The 14,761-nt window shown below is 55.8% G+C and overlaps 1 protein-coding gene across 1 annotated transcript in view; it reads right to left on the bottom strand.

Annotated features, from left to right (window-relative positions):
• LOC114484757 (translation initiation factor IF-2-like) overlaps positions 1–14,761 on the bottom strand; it is a 135,388-nt gene that overhangs the window by 81,837 nt on the left and 38,790 nt on the right. Inside the window, exon 3 of the mRNA XM_028483042.2 lies at positions 5,243–5,366. Coding sequence (XP_028338843.2) covers positions 5,243–5,366 — 124 coding nt within the window. The remainder of the gene's footprint in view (positions 1–5,242; positions 5,367–14,761) is intronic.

The following is a 14,761-nucleotide window of genomic DNA, read 5'->3' as shown; positions in this document are numbered from 1 at the left end:
TGAGCTGGGCTTGGCATTCAAGGTCTTCAAAGCCAGCCCCAAACCCGCCTTGCGACATGTAGCCCTGGAAACCTGTTGACTGACAGCTGATGGTGTTCACGCTGTCAGCATGAAGCCACAAACCCGGGGCTGGAGGGGCTGGCCAGGGAGTGTGGCTGTCACCCCAGGTCCCTGCCCACGGAGCTCACATCAACAACTGTTTGGGATCACCTCATATGAAACCCAAATCCAGGCCAACCCCAATCCTCGCTGTCCCCCTACAGCCTCTCTGAAATGACAACCCAGCCAAGTCCCTCCCTGTGTGCCCACACACCCCTGGGAATCAGCTCCAACACTCACCCCCGCCTGCTCACCCACCATCAATGCATACGCCGTGGAGCGCTAGCCTGGTCCCAGGCACTGCTGCAAGAGTTTACATGGCTGACTTCATTGAATTTCTCACAACTCAGTGGGGTCGGTTCTATTATCCCTATTTTCAGATGAAGAAATGAGGCACAGAGAGGTTAAGCCAATGAGAAGTCACAAAGAGAGTAGTGTGGCAGTGTTGGAAAACCCCAAAGCCGAGGCCCAGAGTCCATACCCTTCACCACGTCAGTGCCCTGTGCAGTCATCCACCAAAGGTGTTCTCAGTACCTTTTATGGAGTGCCAGCCAGAGGGGGCAGCTGTCATGCCCCTGACGGGTCACCCTCTGTGTCCAACCTTGCTGGTTGTCACGTCCCAGACCAGTTGGGGCCTTCTCACCTCTGTTTGCTCTGGGCCTCGCCTGAGCCTCAGCACCACACACGCCTGGCTCCAGTCCACCAGGCGGAGGGAAGTGGGCCAAGTCACCCACAGGTAGGGGCAGGGCTGGGGCTTGTGTACTCCAGCTGGTCAGACCTCTGGCTCACTGGCTCCTCTTCACCAACCCAGACACCTGTGGGGCCTCTCCTGGGCCAGGGGCTGGGGCTCTTTCCCAGAGGGGAAGCCAGTCTTCCAAAATGCTGAAATGTGAAGCTGCCCCAGAGCAGAGCCCAGATGCCACCCTCTGTTGCCACTACCTGTACCCCTTCCTGATGTGGGCCTGACCTCAGCCCATGAGCTAGGCTGGGGGTTGAACTTCTGAGTCTCTGTTTTCCAGTCCGGTAAAGGGAATAGGACCTTTCAAGGGCTTTCTCATTGGTCTGATGGGGTGTGAAAGAGCTTACACACTCTAGAGAACTCTACAGTACAAGAGGTCATTGTAGCTACTGGAGGGGTCACAGGGCAAAGGTCGGGAGGGAGGGGCTGGGGTCAGAGAAGGCTCCATGGCATCTGACCCGTAGGAGTGATTTTGCCAAGCAGAGAAGGGCAGGCAAGGGCCAATGAGGCAGAAGACTCTGCAAATAAAACACAGAGCAGCCCCCAACCCCCTCTGCCCCTGTGGATTTGGAAAAGCACAAAAAAAACCGGTTTCCGAAGTATGCAGGGACAGGGCTGAAAAGGTAGACGGGGCACATCAGAGAAGCCTCAAACACCACTGCCTGACAGGAGGAGCTGTAATCCCACCCTCAATGAAGCCACTGAACCTGGATGCTTGAGACAAGCTGGATGCTGGCACCACTGAGGCTTCTGCTGCTGGGGGGAGGGCAACATCTCTCCCTTGGGCAGATGAGACTCACAGGGTGATGGGGGACTTGCCCAAGGTCACTGGGCGAGTCAGTGGCTGGTGGAGCTTGCACGTGAACTCAGTTCTTCATTTAATCTAGGCAAGGCTGGCTTCACGGGCAGCTGCACGGGGCCCCAAGCTCAGAGGGACCCACTTTGGTTTACTGCTCTAGGGCCACCCTTGTGAAATCCTTAATAATTTGTGGACAACAGGCCCCACAGTTTTGCACTGGGCCCCGCAAATTATGTAGCCGCTCCTGATTCTAGGAGACTCTGATGGACACTTTTGGGAGAGGAGGCAGAGGGCCAGTGAATGAACTCACTTCTCTGGGACTTTGCAAGAGCCGGGCCCTCTGCTTGGTCTTCCCTTTTTCCCTTGACATCAACCTAGCAAATCTCTCCTTACCTTCCAATGCCCAGCCCACTTGTCACCTCCTAGGGATCCTTCCCAGATCTCTTCCCCATACACAGACCTGACCCCCCATACCAGGCAGAACCCACACTTCCTGCCTTGGTCCCACGCAACAAGCCTGCTGATGGGTGTGCAAGCAGCACCTGCCTCCCTGAGGGCTAGGGCACCCCAGAGCTTCCTGCTGACCAGGTTTCCAAAGGACCATGCTAAGGACATTTTACAAAGGGGTCTCAGAGAGGAAGTTATTAAGATGATGTCCAGACGGTGGACCCCAGAGAACAACCCACCTTTTCACTTGCAAGAAAATGGACACTCTTTGGCCTGGGAAGACTGGGCCAGGCTAAAGCCAGGAGCCAGGATCCCCCTTGGGAAACTCCTCCAACTTGGAGGGGCCCTGCCGGGAAGAGGGAGGGGAGGGAAGAGGAAGTCTTGAATCTGGGGTGCAGGTACCACTTCCTGGCTGTGTGGCTCACCCACTCTGAGCCTCAGTTTCCTCATCTGTAAAGTAGGCATTAAAGGACCTATCCCTGAAGGGAGCTTACCAGAGAAAAGAGCACAAACTCTGGCATCTGATGGTCTGGTTTGGAGCCCAGCTTCACTACTTCTGGGCAGGTGTCCTTGAGAACCTCACCTACCCTCGATGGGCCTCAGTTCCTTCATCTAGAAATTGTTCAGTGAGGCATCCCACTCAGGGCTCGTAAGCTCATGTATGTAACATGCCAGTTCCCCGACAGGGACTCTTGTACGGTTGGGTGACAAAGTGGATGACACAAGACCCTGACTTCCAGGAGCCAACAGAGGAAGTGCAGCTGGGGGCAGGGATGACACAGACCCTACCAGCTTGTCATGCCCAGGACTCAGAGGGTACCCAGGCCCCACGGAGCCAGGATGGAGTCTGCAGGAGATAAGGAGCAAGAATAAGGCCCCACGGACATCCCATGGCAATGCCCAAGCGCCTCTACCTAACCCACAACCTACTTTCTTCTCATGAGAATAATAGTTCCTATTTGTTAAGCCCTACATTGTGTGGGGAATTTTTCTCAGCACTGTGAATCGGTGTCTCTAATCCTTATGACCACCTTGTCCAGGATGCTGGGGCCAGATGGTGACTGTTTCTGTTTCCAGTTGAGGAAGCTGAGGCCCAGAGAGGGCAAGAGCGTGGCCATGGTCACATGACTGGCCCTCAAACCCTGACAGTCCCCCTCCCAACATAATGCAGAGGTCATGGCTCAGCCTTGACCCAAAGCTGCCCAGTGACCCCAGGAGCTGCAAGGTGACAAGCCAATGACCCCTGAACAGCCCCTTCTCCTTGGAACACATCCCTCCCTGTGTGTGCATGTGAGTGCATCCCCGGGTGAATGTGGAGATGCCGTGTGTTGTGAGAACTTCTGCCTGTGTATCTGTGTGAGGTGTCAACACAGAAGTTTGTGAACGTGCATCTGTGAGCGTGTGTGTGCAGCAAATCTGTGCGTGCACATGTATGTCTGTAACACACAGAAGTAATGTCTGCGTGTATGTGGGTGTGAGCGAGCATGTCTCTGCACATCTCTGCATGTATCTGTAGTCCCTTAGCATGCAGGAACAGGTTTACAAGCACATGTGTGTCTGTGTAGAGCATGCATGTGCACATGTGTTCATGGACACAGATATGAATATGGGCTGGGAGAATCCTCTGGGACTTGTATGTGTATCTATACTTCCAGATGAAAACCTCAAGCTCACGTGTAACTATAAATCATCTTCTTCCTCAGGAAAATCTCGGCCCTCTCAGAGACCTTCCGGACCACAACCTGGTCCACCTCCTCCAAGAAGCCTTCCTGGATTCCAGACTCCCCACACTCACACAGAACTCCAACATTAATCCCCATCCCACATCACAGCAGCTTTCCTAACCTCATGTCCCCCGCCAGCCAACTGCAAATCCTGCCAACTTCCCTGCCTCCGTCTCTTATGGGAGGTCTTTCCAAAGGCCTCTCCAATGCAACCACCTTCAATAGGCCACTATCTGACTTAGATTCTTCCATGGCTCCCCACTGCCCTTGGGATCTAATTCCCCAGCCTGGCATTTGTGGCCTTTTACAATCTTTCCATTCCCTTGCCAACCTCATCCCCTATCCTGCCAGGCTCTCCACCCAGCCTTCTCCCCATGATGTAATTCACTTTTGGGTCACCTCCCCAGAATGCCCCTCTCTAACCTATGAACCCCATCTATTCCCCTGTCTTGGGCTTTCCACATCTGATGTGATCTCCCTGTTTCTCCACCAGAGTACATAATGGGACAAGGCCTCCTCCCCGGCACCAGAGGGCCTACTGTCAGGCCTGGCATACAGTAAGTGCTTAATACAAGCTTGGGAAACTCAGCTTGGGAGGCAGAGGGAGAGAGAGCCATATCCAACCAACATAGCCCTCCTCCAGAAGGGCCCTGTGCGCCACCTTGGGGAGGGGGGGGTCAGGTCTGGTTCATGTCACATCATATCCACAAATGAATCACGACCCCAGGCAACCAGCAGCAACTGTCACCTTGTAAAAGCCCCCTCCCTTTGCCTTGAGTTGGGACAGGACTTAACACTTCTGAGCACATCCACGATCGCCTTGATGCCCACTCACAAGAAGAGGCCAGCGGGGGGGGCAACGTCAGGGGCAGAATGGAACAGGGGTCAGGGGTTGGCACACTGGAGCCACAGAGACCTGGAACTGAACCCCATGGGGGCTCAGCCAGGAGGGTGACCTTGGGCAAGTTGCTTTCAGACCACAAGCCTCACAATGGGGAAGATAACAGCACCTACCTCACAGGGTTGTGGTGAAGATGAAAAGAGTTATCAACTACACAGTACTTAGCACAGTGCCTGGCATACAGTTAAGTGCTCAGAATGTTAGAGGTTATTATTATTTTCATGTATCAGATGAGAGAACTGAGGCTCTCAGCCATGAAGGGGCAGGGCTACCCAATGCTACACCAGGAGTTGGCAAGAGAATAAAACCAAATATCCGAGTGCCAGGCCAGGGCACACCCCTCTGCTCTCTGGCTCCCTCTGAGAGGAGGAGGCCAAGGAGAAGTGAAAATTGAGAAATAAGCCCCTTCCCCTAATTCCTCAGTGATGACAGACCAGCTCTGGGCTCTCCAGGCCCTGAAACGGCACCAGCTGCTTGGGCTGGGCGCCACACCAGCAGACACCCAGTGCCAGGGCCCAGCTCATCCTGCTCACCTGCCAAGGCCTCTGTCGACCACCGGGACTGGAGGCTGCTAAGGGCGTCAGGAAAAGGAAGTCACAGTGGAAGGAGGCGGCGGCCCCAGCAGTCTGACTTGGCCAAGCAGAGCTGTTGCAGGTCCTGCGGGAGAGAGGAGAGGGCGTGGTGAGTTTCAAGCCTGAGCCTGGGGGTGGCCCCGACCCCCTTCACCCAGCTCTAGGTCCCGCCTGCCCAGGCCCCTCTGGCCATCTCCTGGAGAGCCGAGCTGGCCCACAGAAGTGGAATGACCCTAGAAACGAGATGTTGTCCCCGGCCCCCAGTAAAGGTCAGAGGCCCAGAACTGGGCCCAGCACCAAGGTCAGCTCCTCTGCACCCCGTACCACAGCAGCAGCCATGCTGGCACACCCACCACTGTGCTGCAATCAGCCCAGCCCCCCCAGCACCTCCACCCTTCAGACAAGCTGGGTGCTCTGTCTGGAGTCCTTTTCCCCACTTCTCTATCTTTCAAAGCCCCACTCGGCTCAGATGCCTCCATGGAGCCCTCTCTGACCTGTCGCTCCTTTCTCTGTTCATCCCCCAGCAGCTTTGGGTCTAGCTGACCGTGTCTCCCCCAGCTTTCTATAGGCCAGGCTCCTCCCCTGAGCAGAGCTCCTGGACATCAGGAATGAGGTCGTAGTTTACCTCTATCCTCTGAGGTTCACAAGGCCACAGAGATGGATGGATGGATGGATGGATGGATGGATGGATGGATGGATGGATGGATGGATGAGTGGGGCAGTGAAGATATTCAGTGAAGAAGCTGAACAAAGTGGGCCAATTGACATGTGCCTTGAAATCCAGAAGCCTGGCAAGCTCTCCACAGGCCTCCTCATGCCCTTTTCCCTGTTAGCTTCTAGAATCCAGGGTTCAGGTTGGTGAGAGGAAAGAGACTTGGTGAGGTTGACTCCCTTCTCTGCCTCATGAGGAAACTGAGGCACTGATAGGGGAAGGGTTCCTCCCATGGTCCCATGGCAAGAGAGAGGCAAGGCCAGAAGTAGAACCCAAGTCTCCTGGTCTTGCCCACTGCCCAGAGCTACCATGGATGGAGGCTGCCATGGCAGTCCCTCCCAGCTCCTCTGTCCTCATGTGTCAGCGCATGCAGGCACCCAGCTTCCCTGGCTGTTGCGGGGTCAGGCTAGCTGTGGAAGGAAGCTTCTGGGTAAAGGAGAGAGGGCAGTAGGAGGGCCCTGGGATGGGAAAAAGTGCAATAGTAGAGATCACACTCAGAAAAGAGCCATCTGGTCTGATGGCCCTTCTTCACCAGCCTGGAGGCCTGAGGCTAAAGGCAGGCAGAGAGGGGACGTTACAGGGAGCCCTAGGGTCAGAGATACCCCTCCAGCCCATCTTCAGCTGGGGGGGTCTTTCTAAAACCACCTCACTCTCCTCCACAAAGCTCTTTTGGGCCTCCCAAACACTGCTGGTAGGGCATGCACTGGTCACCACCTTGGAGGACAGTTTGGAAGTATCCCCTACCCTGTGGTCTATCAGCAGCCCAGCATTTCCACCTCCACAGAAATGTGTGCATGTGGTCACCCAAAGATGCATACAAGAATGTTCACAGCAGTGCTACTCATAACAGCCCAAAAATGAAAACTTCCCAAATGGCCATCAACTGTAGAACGGATAAATCGGTGTATGCATACAATGGAATACCACACAGCAATGAGAACAAATAATCTACAACTCCATCCAACAATACACATAAATCTTATGAACATAATGTTGATCAAAAAAGCCAGAGACAATGGAGAACATACTTAAGGGATCCAATTATATAAAGGTCAAGAACAGGCAAAGCTACTCTATGCTGTGGCAGACTAAAACAAATATGGCCACAGATTCTTTGCAGCTCCTCCTATTGAGAGGTGGAGTCTATTCTCCGCCTCTGAATCCGGACTGGCCTTGAGACTTGTTTTGACCAATAGGACTTGGTGAAAGTGGTATTTTGTGACTTCCAGGGACTAGGACTCAAGAGATCCTGCTGTTTCTGGCCTTGGACCTCTTGGAACGCAGCCTAGCCATGGAAGGAAGCTGGCCTACCTTACTGGAGGATGGAGGAGAACTGAAGCTGCCCAGCCAACAGCCAGCACCATCTGCCAGATGTGACTGAGGCCATCTTTGACCATCTGGTCCAGCCAGCCCTTCAGGTGACTGGAGTTACATGAGCCCAAGGGCAACTTGGCAAAGGGACTGCCCAGGCAAACCACAGAATTATGAGACATAATAAATGGTGGTTGTTTATTTTAAGTCACGAAGTTTCAGGGTAGTTTTGGGGGCGGTTTGGGGGCAGCAGTAAATAACTGATAGTGTGCTGTTGATAATGTAAGGATAATGCTGTCGTTATCCTTGAGGGGGAGCAGTGACCGGAAGCGGGTATGCGGGGGGGTTTCTAGGGGATCTGGAATGTTCTGTTTCTTGATCTCTATGATGGTTACATGAGTGTATTCATTTTGCGAGAATTTGTCAAGCTGCGCTTGGGATATGCACAGTTTTTCTGCATGGATGTAATACTTCAACAGAAGCTAAAAACAAACCTTCCGTGGCTCTCCGCCCAGGCAGCGAATATCCAGCCCCACATTGCCCTGCTGGCCTCACCTCACTCTCCTCTGCAATTCACAGTGCCACCTTACACCTCTGCACCGGGGATGCCCCTCCCCTTCCTCCCCTGCTTCAAGCCTGAGGGAAGGTAGCACCTCCTCCTGGAAGCCTTCCCTGACTGCCCCTGGCCTTGCCCAGGTGTCTATATTCACACAGCTCTCTCTCTGGAGCTGGGTCTTCCTGAGCATGGGGTTAAGTCTTTCCCTTCAGTCTCCCCAGCTCTTGGAACTCTCCAAGTAGGGGCCCTGTCGGGGTTCGGTGGCACCCCTCTTCCTATTCCCCTAGGGTTGAGACCTCCACAGTGGTGCTGTGATGATCACTGCAGGCTTTGGGGGGTGAAGGGGCACAAAGGGAACTGGTGATCACAAGACAGGTCACATGACAGCACCTCCTGGGACCCCGGCTTCTCCCATGTAGACCGAGGGCAGGGATGAATTTGGGGGTACAAAGAGGGTCTACAAAGAGGGAGGGGACTTAAGGCGTCCCCCATTTTGTAGCAGATGGTGACACCTATGAAAGGGTACCACTTCTTCCCTCTTAACTATCTAGTGAAATGAAGTAGCAAGCCCGCCTGGCAGTCAGCACTGTATCTCTGCTGAAACAATGCAAACTGCCAAAGCAAAGGAAGAATTGTAATGTCAGACGGCCAGGGCATCAGCTCTGCTAAAGTCCTTCCATGAACTGAGCTGTCTCCATCAGGGCCAGGCAAGAAGGTGGAAGCTCTCCCCTGCCCCACCCCCTGCCCTCAGTGACTGTGAGTCAGGTGAGTACCAGGGCCTCAGTCCTGAATGCCCCTGTCTAGGGCCCCTGCCTCACCTTTGCAGTTTCAGCTCTGTCCTCAATGGATGTGTGGCCCTGGCCCTGGGGGAGCCCCCTCTGGCCTCAGCTCCTCCACTCTCATCCCAGAGATCTGGTTTAGTCAACAATCTCTGATGAGTCACATTTTCTCTCGGATGGGAGGACTGGCCCCTGAAAGGCCACGGTGGTTCTGAGGCCCAGGAATCTTTCTGTCCCCCTCAGAATCTCCACTGTGCCAGGGATGGGGCCTGCCACAAGCAGGCTGATGTGGCCATTGCAGGCCACCAAGGGCAGGCCACAGCACCATGTCACCCGCCTGCTCCTGGGAAGGGGGCACTCAGGCCCGGAGGGGAGAGTGCGTCCCCACCCCTACGCTTTCTCTGCTACCCAGATTCCTTTGCTGAGAAAGGAAGCTTCTTGCCCAAGAAAGAGGCACAGGGAAGCCAGAGGGTGGCCAGGATGGGAGAGGGCAAGACACCAGGTCCCAGGCAGTCTGTCCTACAGCAGAGGTTAACTCCACATGAGGAGCACACGAGGGCAGCTGCGTGGGCCCAGCCTAACGACAGAAGGAGCTCTGGACTGGGGCGCACCTTCCACAGGTGGGTGTGCTGTCTCACAAGACGGTGAGGGTCCCGTCCGCAGGGGCGTGCAAGCAGAGGCAGCGGCCCTGTGGTGCTGTGGGTGCAGGAAGCATCAGAACTGGAGCTGAATTCTCTATTTCCCAAACTCCTCTGATGATAAGAATCACCGGGGCTGTAAACCCACAGCTTCTCAGGCCTCTCCCCTGAGAATGGAAGTCTGCGGGTCTGGAATGCAGCCCAGAAATTTACATTTTTAACAAGTCCTCCCAGGTGATCCTGTGCCTCTGGAAAGTTTGGGGGAGCACTGGAAGATGACCTTCCAGGTCCCTTTGGGCCCTGAGATTAGTGATTCTGAGCCCCCCACTCCACACTACCCCTATCCTATCTGGAAGATGAGGCTGGCAGGAGACTAACTGCATCATTAAAATAAAAATGATTTAACAGCTTTAGGAGGGGGCAAAGATGTCAGGGGGAGGGCAATTCTCAGCCCATGCCGGTACCCGGCAGCCGCTCCCTCCTACCCACCCTGGGCCCCCCGGAGTCTCCAGAAAAGCTCAGCATTGGGGAGGGGGTGAGTTGACAGCTGTTCAGGGGCTGCTCAGTGAGACCCGGAAAAGCAATTATCTTGCTCTTAGCAGAATGGTGCTGGCTTGTACCCTCCCCCTCCCTCCCACCTACACACACACACACACACACACACACACACACACACGCACGCACGCACGCACACACCCCAGGCCAAGATGCTGCTGGCTGGCTCTGAACCCACCTCCCCCCACCCCCAGCCTCCAGATTCCTCTGACTCTCAACCTCCATCCTCAGAGCATATTTCCAACACTTAAATCATTTAGCCCGCTAAACCGGAGACGGCGAAATGGGTGCTATTTCTTAAAAACATACAGAGAGCGTATTAAATTATTGATAGCCATTAAACAGGGGGAAAAATTAAACAGCTCTCAGCTCTTATCAATCATTCATGCAGTTTCCACTGGGGTGTTTTCTGGAGAGTGATCACACGGGCAGCCCAGGGAGCCGACTCCTGCTGGCAAGGAAGGCACTGGCTGTGTGGAATTGGGGAGCGGCCCGCTGCAGCCCCCAGCAATTACCCGGGCAGAGGCTGCGAAGGGGGTCTGGCGGGGGGGGAAGGTCAGCCTCTCTGCTGACCCCAGCCCCCCCATCTTCACCACATTATTAACAAAGGGACACTCCAACACCACCTTCAGGAGCCCCCTTCATTGAATCCAGCCTGCTTTTATTGAGCGTCTGGTGTGTACCAGGCGTGCGAGGCGCACAGATAAATACTCCTCAAAGCACGCACGCAGGCAAATGTGCGAGGCAGCCCTTTTGGAAAACGTGATTACACCACATTGTGCTAGGATCCGCGATGGAGGTCCACAGAAGGTGGCTCAGAGGAAAGGGGCAGCTTCAGCTGGAGGGGGGCTGCCGGGGAAGGCTTTGCCAAAGAAGTCATCCTTGGGTAAATTCTTGCCCAGAGCACAAGCCAGGAAGGGCGTTCCAGGAAAGTGGTACGGCCCCGGGGGAGGCCCAGCAGCCTCTCTGCGCCTGATCTGAGCGTTCCGTCCTGTCAACAGCCCTGCAGTTACTGGCCGTGTGGGGTTAGGGGCTTGGGCACAGTTTGTGGAGCAGGGAGCCGGCTGTCACCTCAGCCTCTCCTCCAGGTACTGGTCAAAACCAGGCCAGGCCAGGGGAGGGATGCACGAGGCCAGGTCCCCCCTCAGCGTGGATGGGCAGGAGGTTAGGGTTCACCCCAGCTGCCCGGGGCAGTGGCACTTCCACCCCCGCACGGCAGATCCATTTCCTGGCTCTGACTCAGGACACCTAAGCCAGCGCGTGACGCAGACCATGGAGGCTGCAGGGCCGGGACACCGCTGGTCTCCTGGCCACAGACAGGCCTGGCAGAGCTGTCCTCGGAAGACGGGCTCCCTCCTGTCGCTGAGCCATGCCAAGGACCAGGGCACCAGGGCTGTGGGAGCCAGAGGACACCCGATACTCCCCCACCTCTCCGTCTGGGGACCATCCACAATCAGGGGCCATTTGAGGTTCTGGGGCCAGGCCGGGCTGCTGGCCGCTGCAGGGAACAAAGAGGCCAGGCCCACGCTCTCCCCGGCCCTGCGCCCCCAGCACCCCGGGAGAGCATCACATTCTTGAACGCCTTTTAGGAGCTCTCGCTGTTCAGGAGCCTGAGCTGGGAGCCGGGAGGAGGCCCTGCCAAGTGTTGATAGCACCCTCTCCAGAGAAAGCTGCTGTCACAGGGAAACATTCTGGGGAGAGCGGTTGTTTACCACCAACGCCTGGGACCGTCAAGAAAAAAATCAGCAGAAATTAAATTTGCAAAGTTGAAAAGACATAAAGGAAGCCCCCTCCCCAAGCCTGGGACTTTTCAACCTGGAGGATCAGGCTGCTCTATTTTTTGCCTGGTTTGGCCTTTGCGTTTATTATTGCTTTCTCTCACGCAGCCAAGTCCTGCCCTGGGTCAAGCTCTATTTCCCCCTTTGTAACTGCTGCAATACTTTCCACATCACACCAGACTGGATTCTGTTTGCATCTGCTCTGAACTTAATGGGGGATACCATGAACACAAACAGGGTTCCTTCCATCAGCACGTGCCCATGGGGTCAGAGAGGGGTCTCTAACTTTACTACAAACAACCACCCTGGCCCCCCGCCTGCAGGCCAGAATCAATTCCTCCTAAGGGCTAACCTGCAGCACTACTGCTGTAATTGTAAAAGCCATTCCCTGGATAGTGGGTGAGATGTTCTCGGCCAAGTGTAAATGAGACCGTACTCTTGGAGCTCCCGGGAGCCGAGGGAAGGGGCAGGCTTGGGAATTTCCAGGCGAAGGCCAGCAGAAATTGGCCACAAATGAATCATTAACTCTCGAGTCGAGAGCTCCGAGTGGCCGGTGCCAAGGTCTCGGGCTCTGGCCTATGTGGGCCACTTGGCCTCACTTGGCTCAGGCCTGAGGGTGGCCCCGCCCCCCCACTGGCCATCTGCTTCACCCCATGGCCACTGGTCACTGAGAGCCGAGGCCATCTGGACCAGAGCAGCCCAGATGTCTTATGGGAGAGGGCATGCCTTTCCCTAGGAACGACTCCAAACCTTTGCCACACACGTCTGTCCTTCTGGAATGCTGTCCCTTCAGCGAGCTAAGTCCCCTTGTCCTTCAAGGTCTGGCTCCAGCCTGGCCTTCCTCCTCTCTGCCCTGCCTATCTGGGCCCACCTTGGCCCACCATCTCTGAGCCCCTGTAGCTCTGGCTGTGTCTGCCAGTCCTGGCCTGGGTGCAGGGCCTCATTCCTTCAGCGGGATGTGGACTTTGCCCCTCTCCTGGGCCCCGTCAACTGGTATGAGGCAGGGCACAGATCAGGGAGCCCACACGTGATGGGGTTGCCTATGGGCTCAGTCTGCAGCCAGCAGGGGAAAGCACCTGGTTGTCGGCGGGGTCAGCAGTCTTCCCCTGGCTCAGGTGCGACATCAAGTCCCGCTCTGGGCCTCAGGCCAGCAGTTCAGGCGGGGCAAGAGGTGCCCGCTGGACTCCCACTGGGGAGCCAGGTGGCTGTGGGGGAGCCGGCACCCTGATTCCCAGGAGCCAGCGGAGGTTAGCACTGGCCACCTCCATCCCCAGGGCACCATCCTGCAGGCTGGGCTGCAATTTCACCACAGCCCCTCCAAGCTGCCCTGAAGAGGGGCCTGAACTCTTCTTGGGTGGGGACTGATGAACACAAAGTCTGGAAACATAGATCTTATTATAATATGACGTCAATACATCATTCACCTGTGTTTCTGAACTTAACGTCCACCTGTGTGGCAAAAATAAGAACAAATACCACTGACTCGAGCATGTGCTTTGTGTCAAACTCTGTGCTAAGCTCAGCACACATTTCTCACAAGTCCTTCCATCCCACCACGAAGTACCTACTATTAATACACCCACTTGAAAGAGGAGGAATCCACGGTTCCCAGAGATGCAGATGAAGATGAGGTAATGTGCCCAAGTCCCAGAGCTGGAATGTGGCAGCTGGGGATTCAGATGGAGCATCTGACCCGGAACCCCTCCCCTGCTTGGCATCCACCTCCCATGTGCCCAGAGCCCCTTGTCTTGCACTCAGTCAAGTGCAAGACACTTGCACTGGAAGATGCCCTGTGGTCGCCACCCCACCCTCTTCACAAGGCCCTTCTCCCATCTGATCCTAAAAACAGCCCCATGAGATGGCCAGTGAGGGTCATTACGACCATTTTACAGATGGGGAAACTGAGGCTTGATGGGGCAGAGGCTTGACTTACCTAGCAGCTTTTATACCCCTTTAATCCTCACAACAATCCCAGGAGGTGGCTCTTGTTAAAACCATTTTGCAGATGGGAAAACTCTGAGGATGAAAGAAGCAGAGGAAGCGTGTCTCTCATGCAGGGGACAGAGCCTGGGTTTGTGCCCTGATCTGCCTGACTCCCGACTGGGCTTCTCCCATGACACAGGTTTGTCCCCGAGGCCTGGCACAGAGTAAGTGCAGGTTTGTGAGCACGGTAGGGAGAGGTGACACAGGAGCACGGCATGGGGGCCTGGGGCCAGGGGCTGTGTCCCTCTCTCCCAGCCTCCCACTGTGGGGATGGGGAGTGGACTGGAGTCGCCCTGAGGACGAGCCTAGCTCCCACTTCCCTGCAGGACTCCTGGGCGGAGGCACTCTGGACCCGTTTACCATGGCAGAGTCTTACTGATGAGTCTAATGATCAGGCCGGGATGTCTCAGCCGGCCACACAGGTCACCATGTGTAGGTGTGTGAGGGTGGATGGCATCCATTCGAGGAATACAGGGTGAGGTGGGGGCTGCAAGCCCACAGGCACGTACCTCATCACACCCCAACACGGTCACACGCGTGCACGCGCACTTCCCTTACTAGTGTCTGCAGACACCCAGGCACGCGTGCTCAGATGAGAACTTGCACGCTCACACCCAGAACAGCACACACCTGCACTTGGGGCACTTGGGGCACCTGCAGGCTGAGCAGGGATGTGGACAGCTCTGAAGCACATGCATGCGCAGGGCCCCGGCGGCCGTGGGGCCCAGCAGAGTGGGCCCAGGGAGCAGGTGGGCAGGCGGCCATCTGCAGAACCATGCAGGAGCCCCTCGCTGCCGCTGCACTCATGGAGTTAGGCCTGTCCGGAGCAGGCCCATAAATCAGGAAGCGGCCTGCCGCAAGCGTTAAATCACTGTCCTTAAGACGCGGTGCTTAGAATGGAGAAGCAGCTGGCATCAGGCCCAGGCTCGCCGTTGGGGTGAGGGGTGGAGAGGTACCTGGTATTTGGCACCCCTCCCCCCAGTGCCACTTCCCCACACTCAGCCCCCAGTCAGACCCCTCTCCTGCCAGCCTACTAGGCCCTGCTTCCCCCTGGCCTTTCCTCCCATTCTACCTTTCTTCCTCTGCTCCCGGCCCAAGACCCCTGAGTTCAGCTCCCAGGCTGAGTGCTGCCCTCCCACCCCCAGTGCTGAAGGCTTCTCCCAGGGGC

The sequence above is a fragment of the Physeter macrocephalus genome, unplaced genomic scaffold, assembly GCF_002837175.3.
Source record: "Physeter macrocephalus isolate SW-GA unplaced genomic scaffold, ASM283717v5 random_2, whole genome shotgun sequence".
In the NCBI taxonomy this organism is placed as follows: Eukaryota; Metazoa; Chordata; class Mammalia; order Artiodactyla; family Physeteridae; genus Physeter; species Physeter macrocephalus.
The sequence above is the reverse complement of the archived record's forward strand: the minus strand, read 5'-3'. Positions and strand labels throughout refer to the sequence as shown.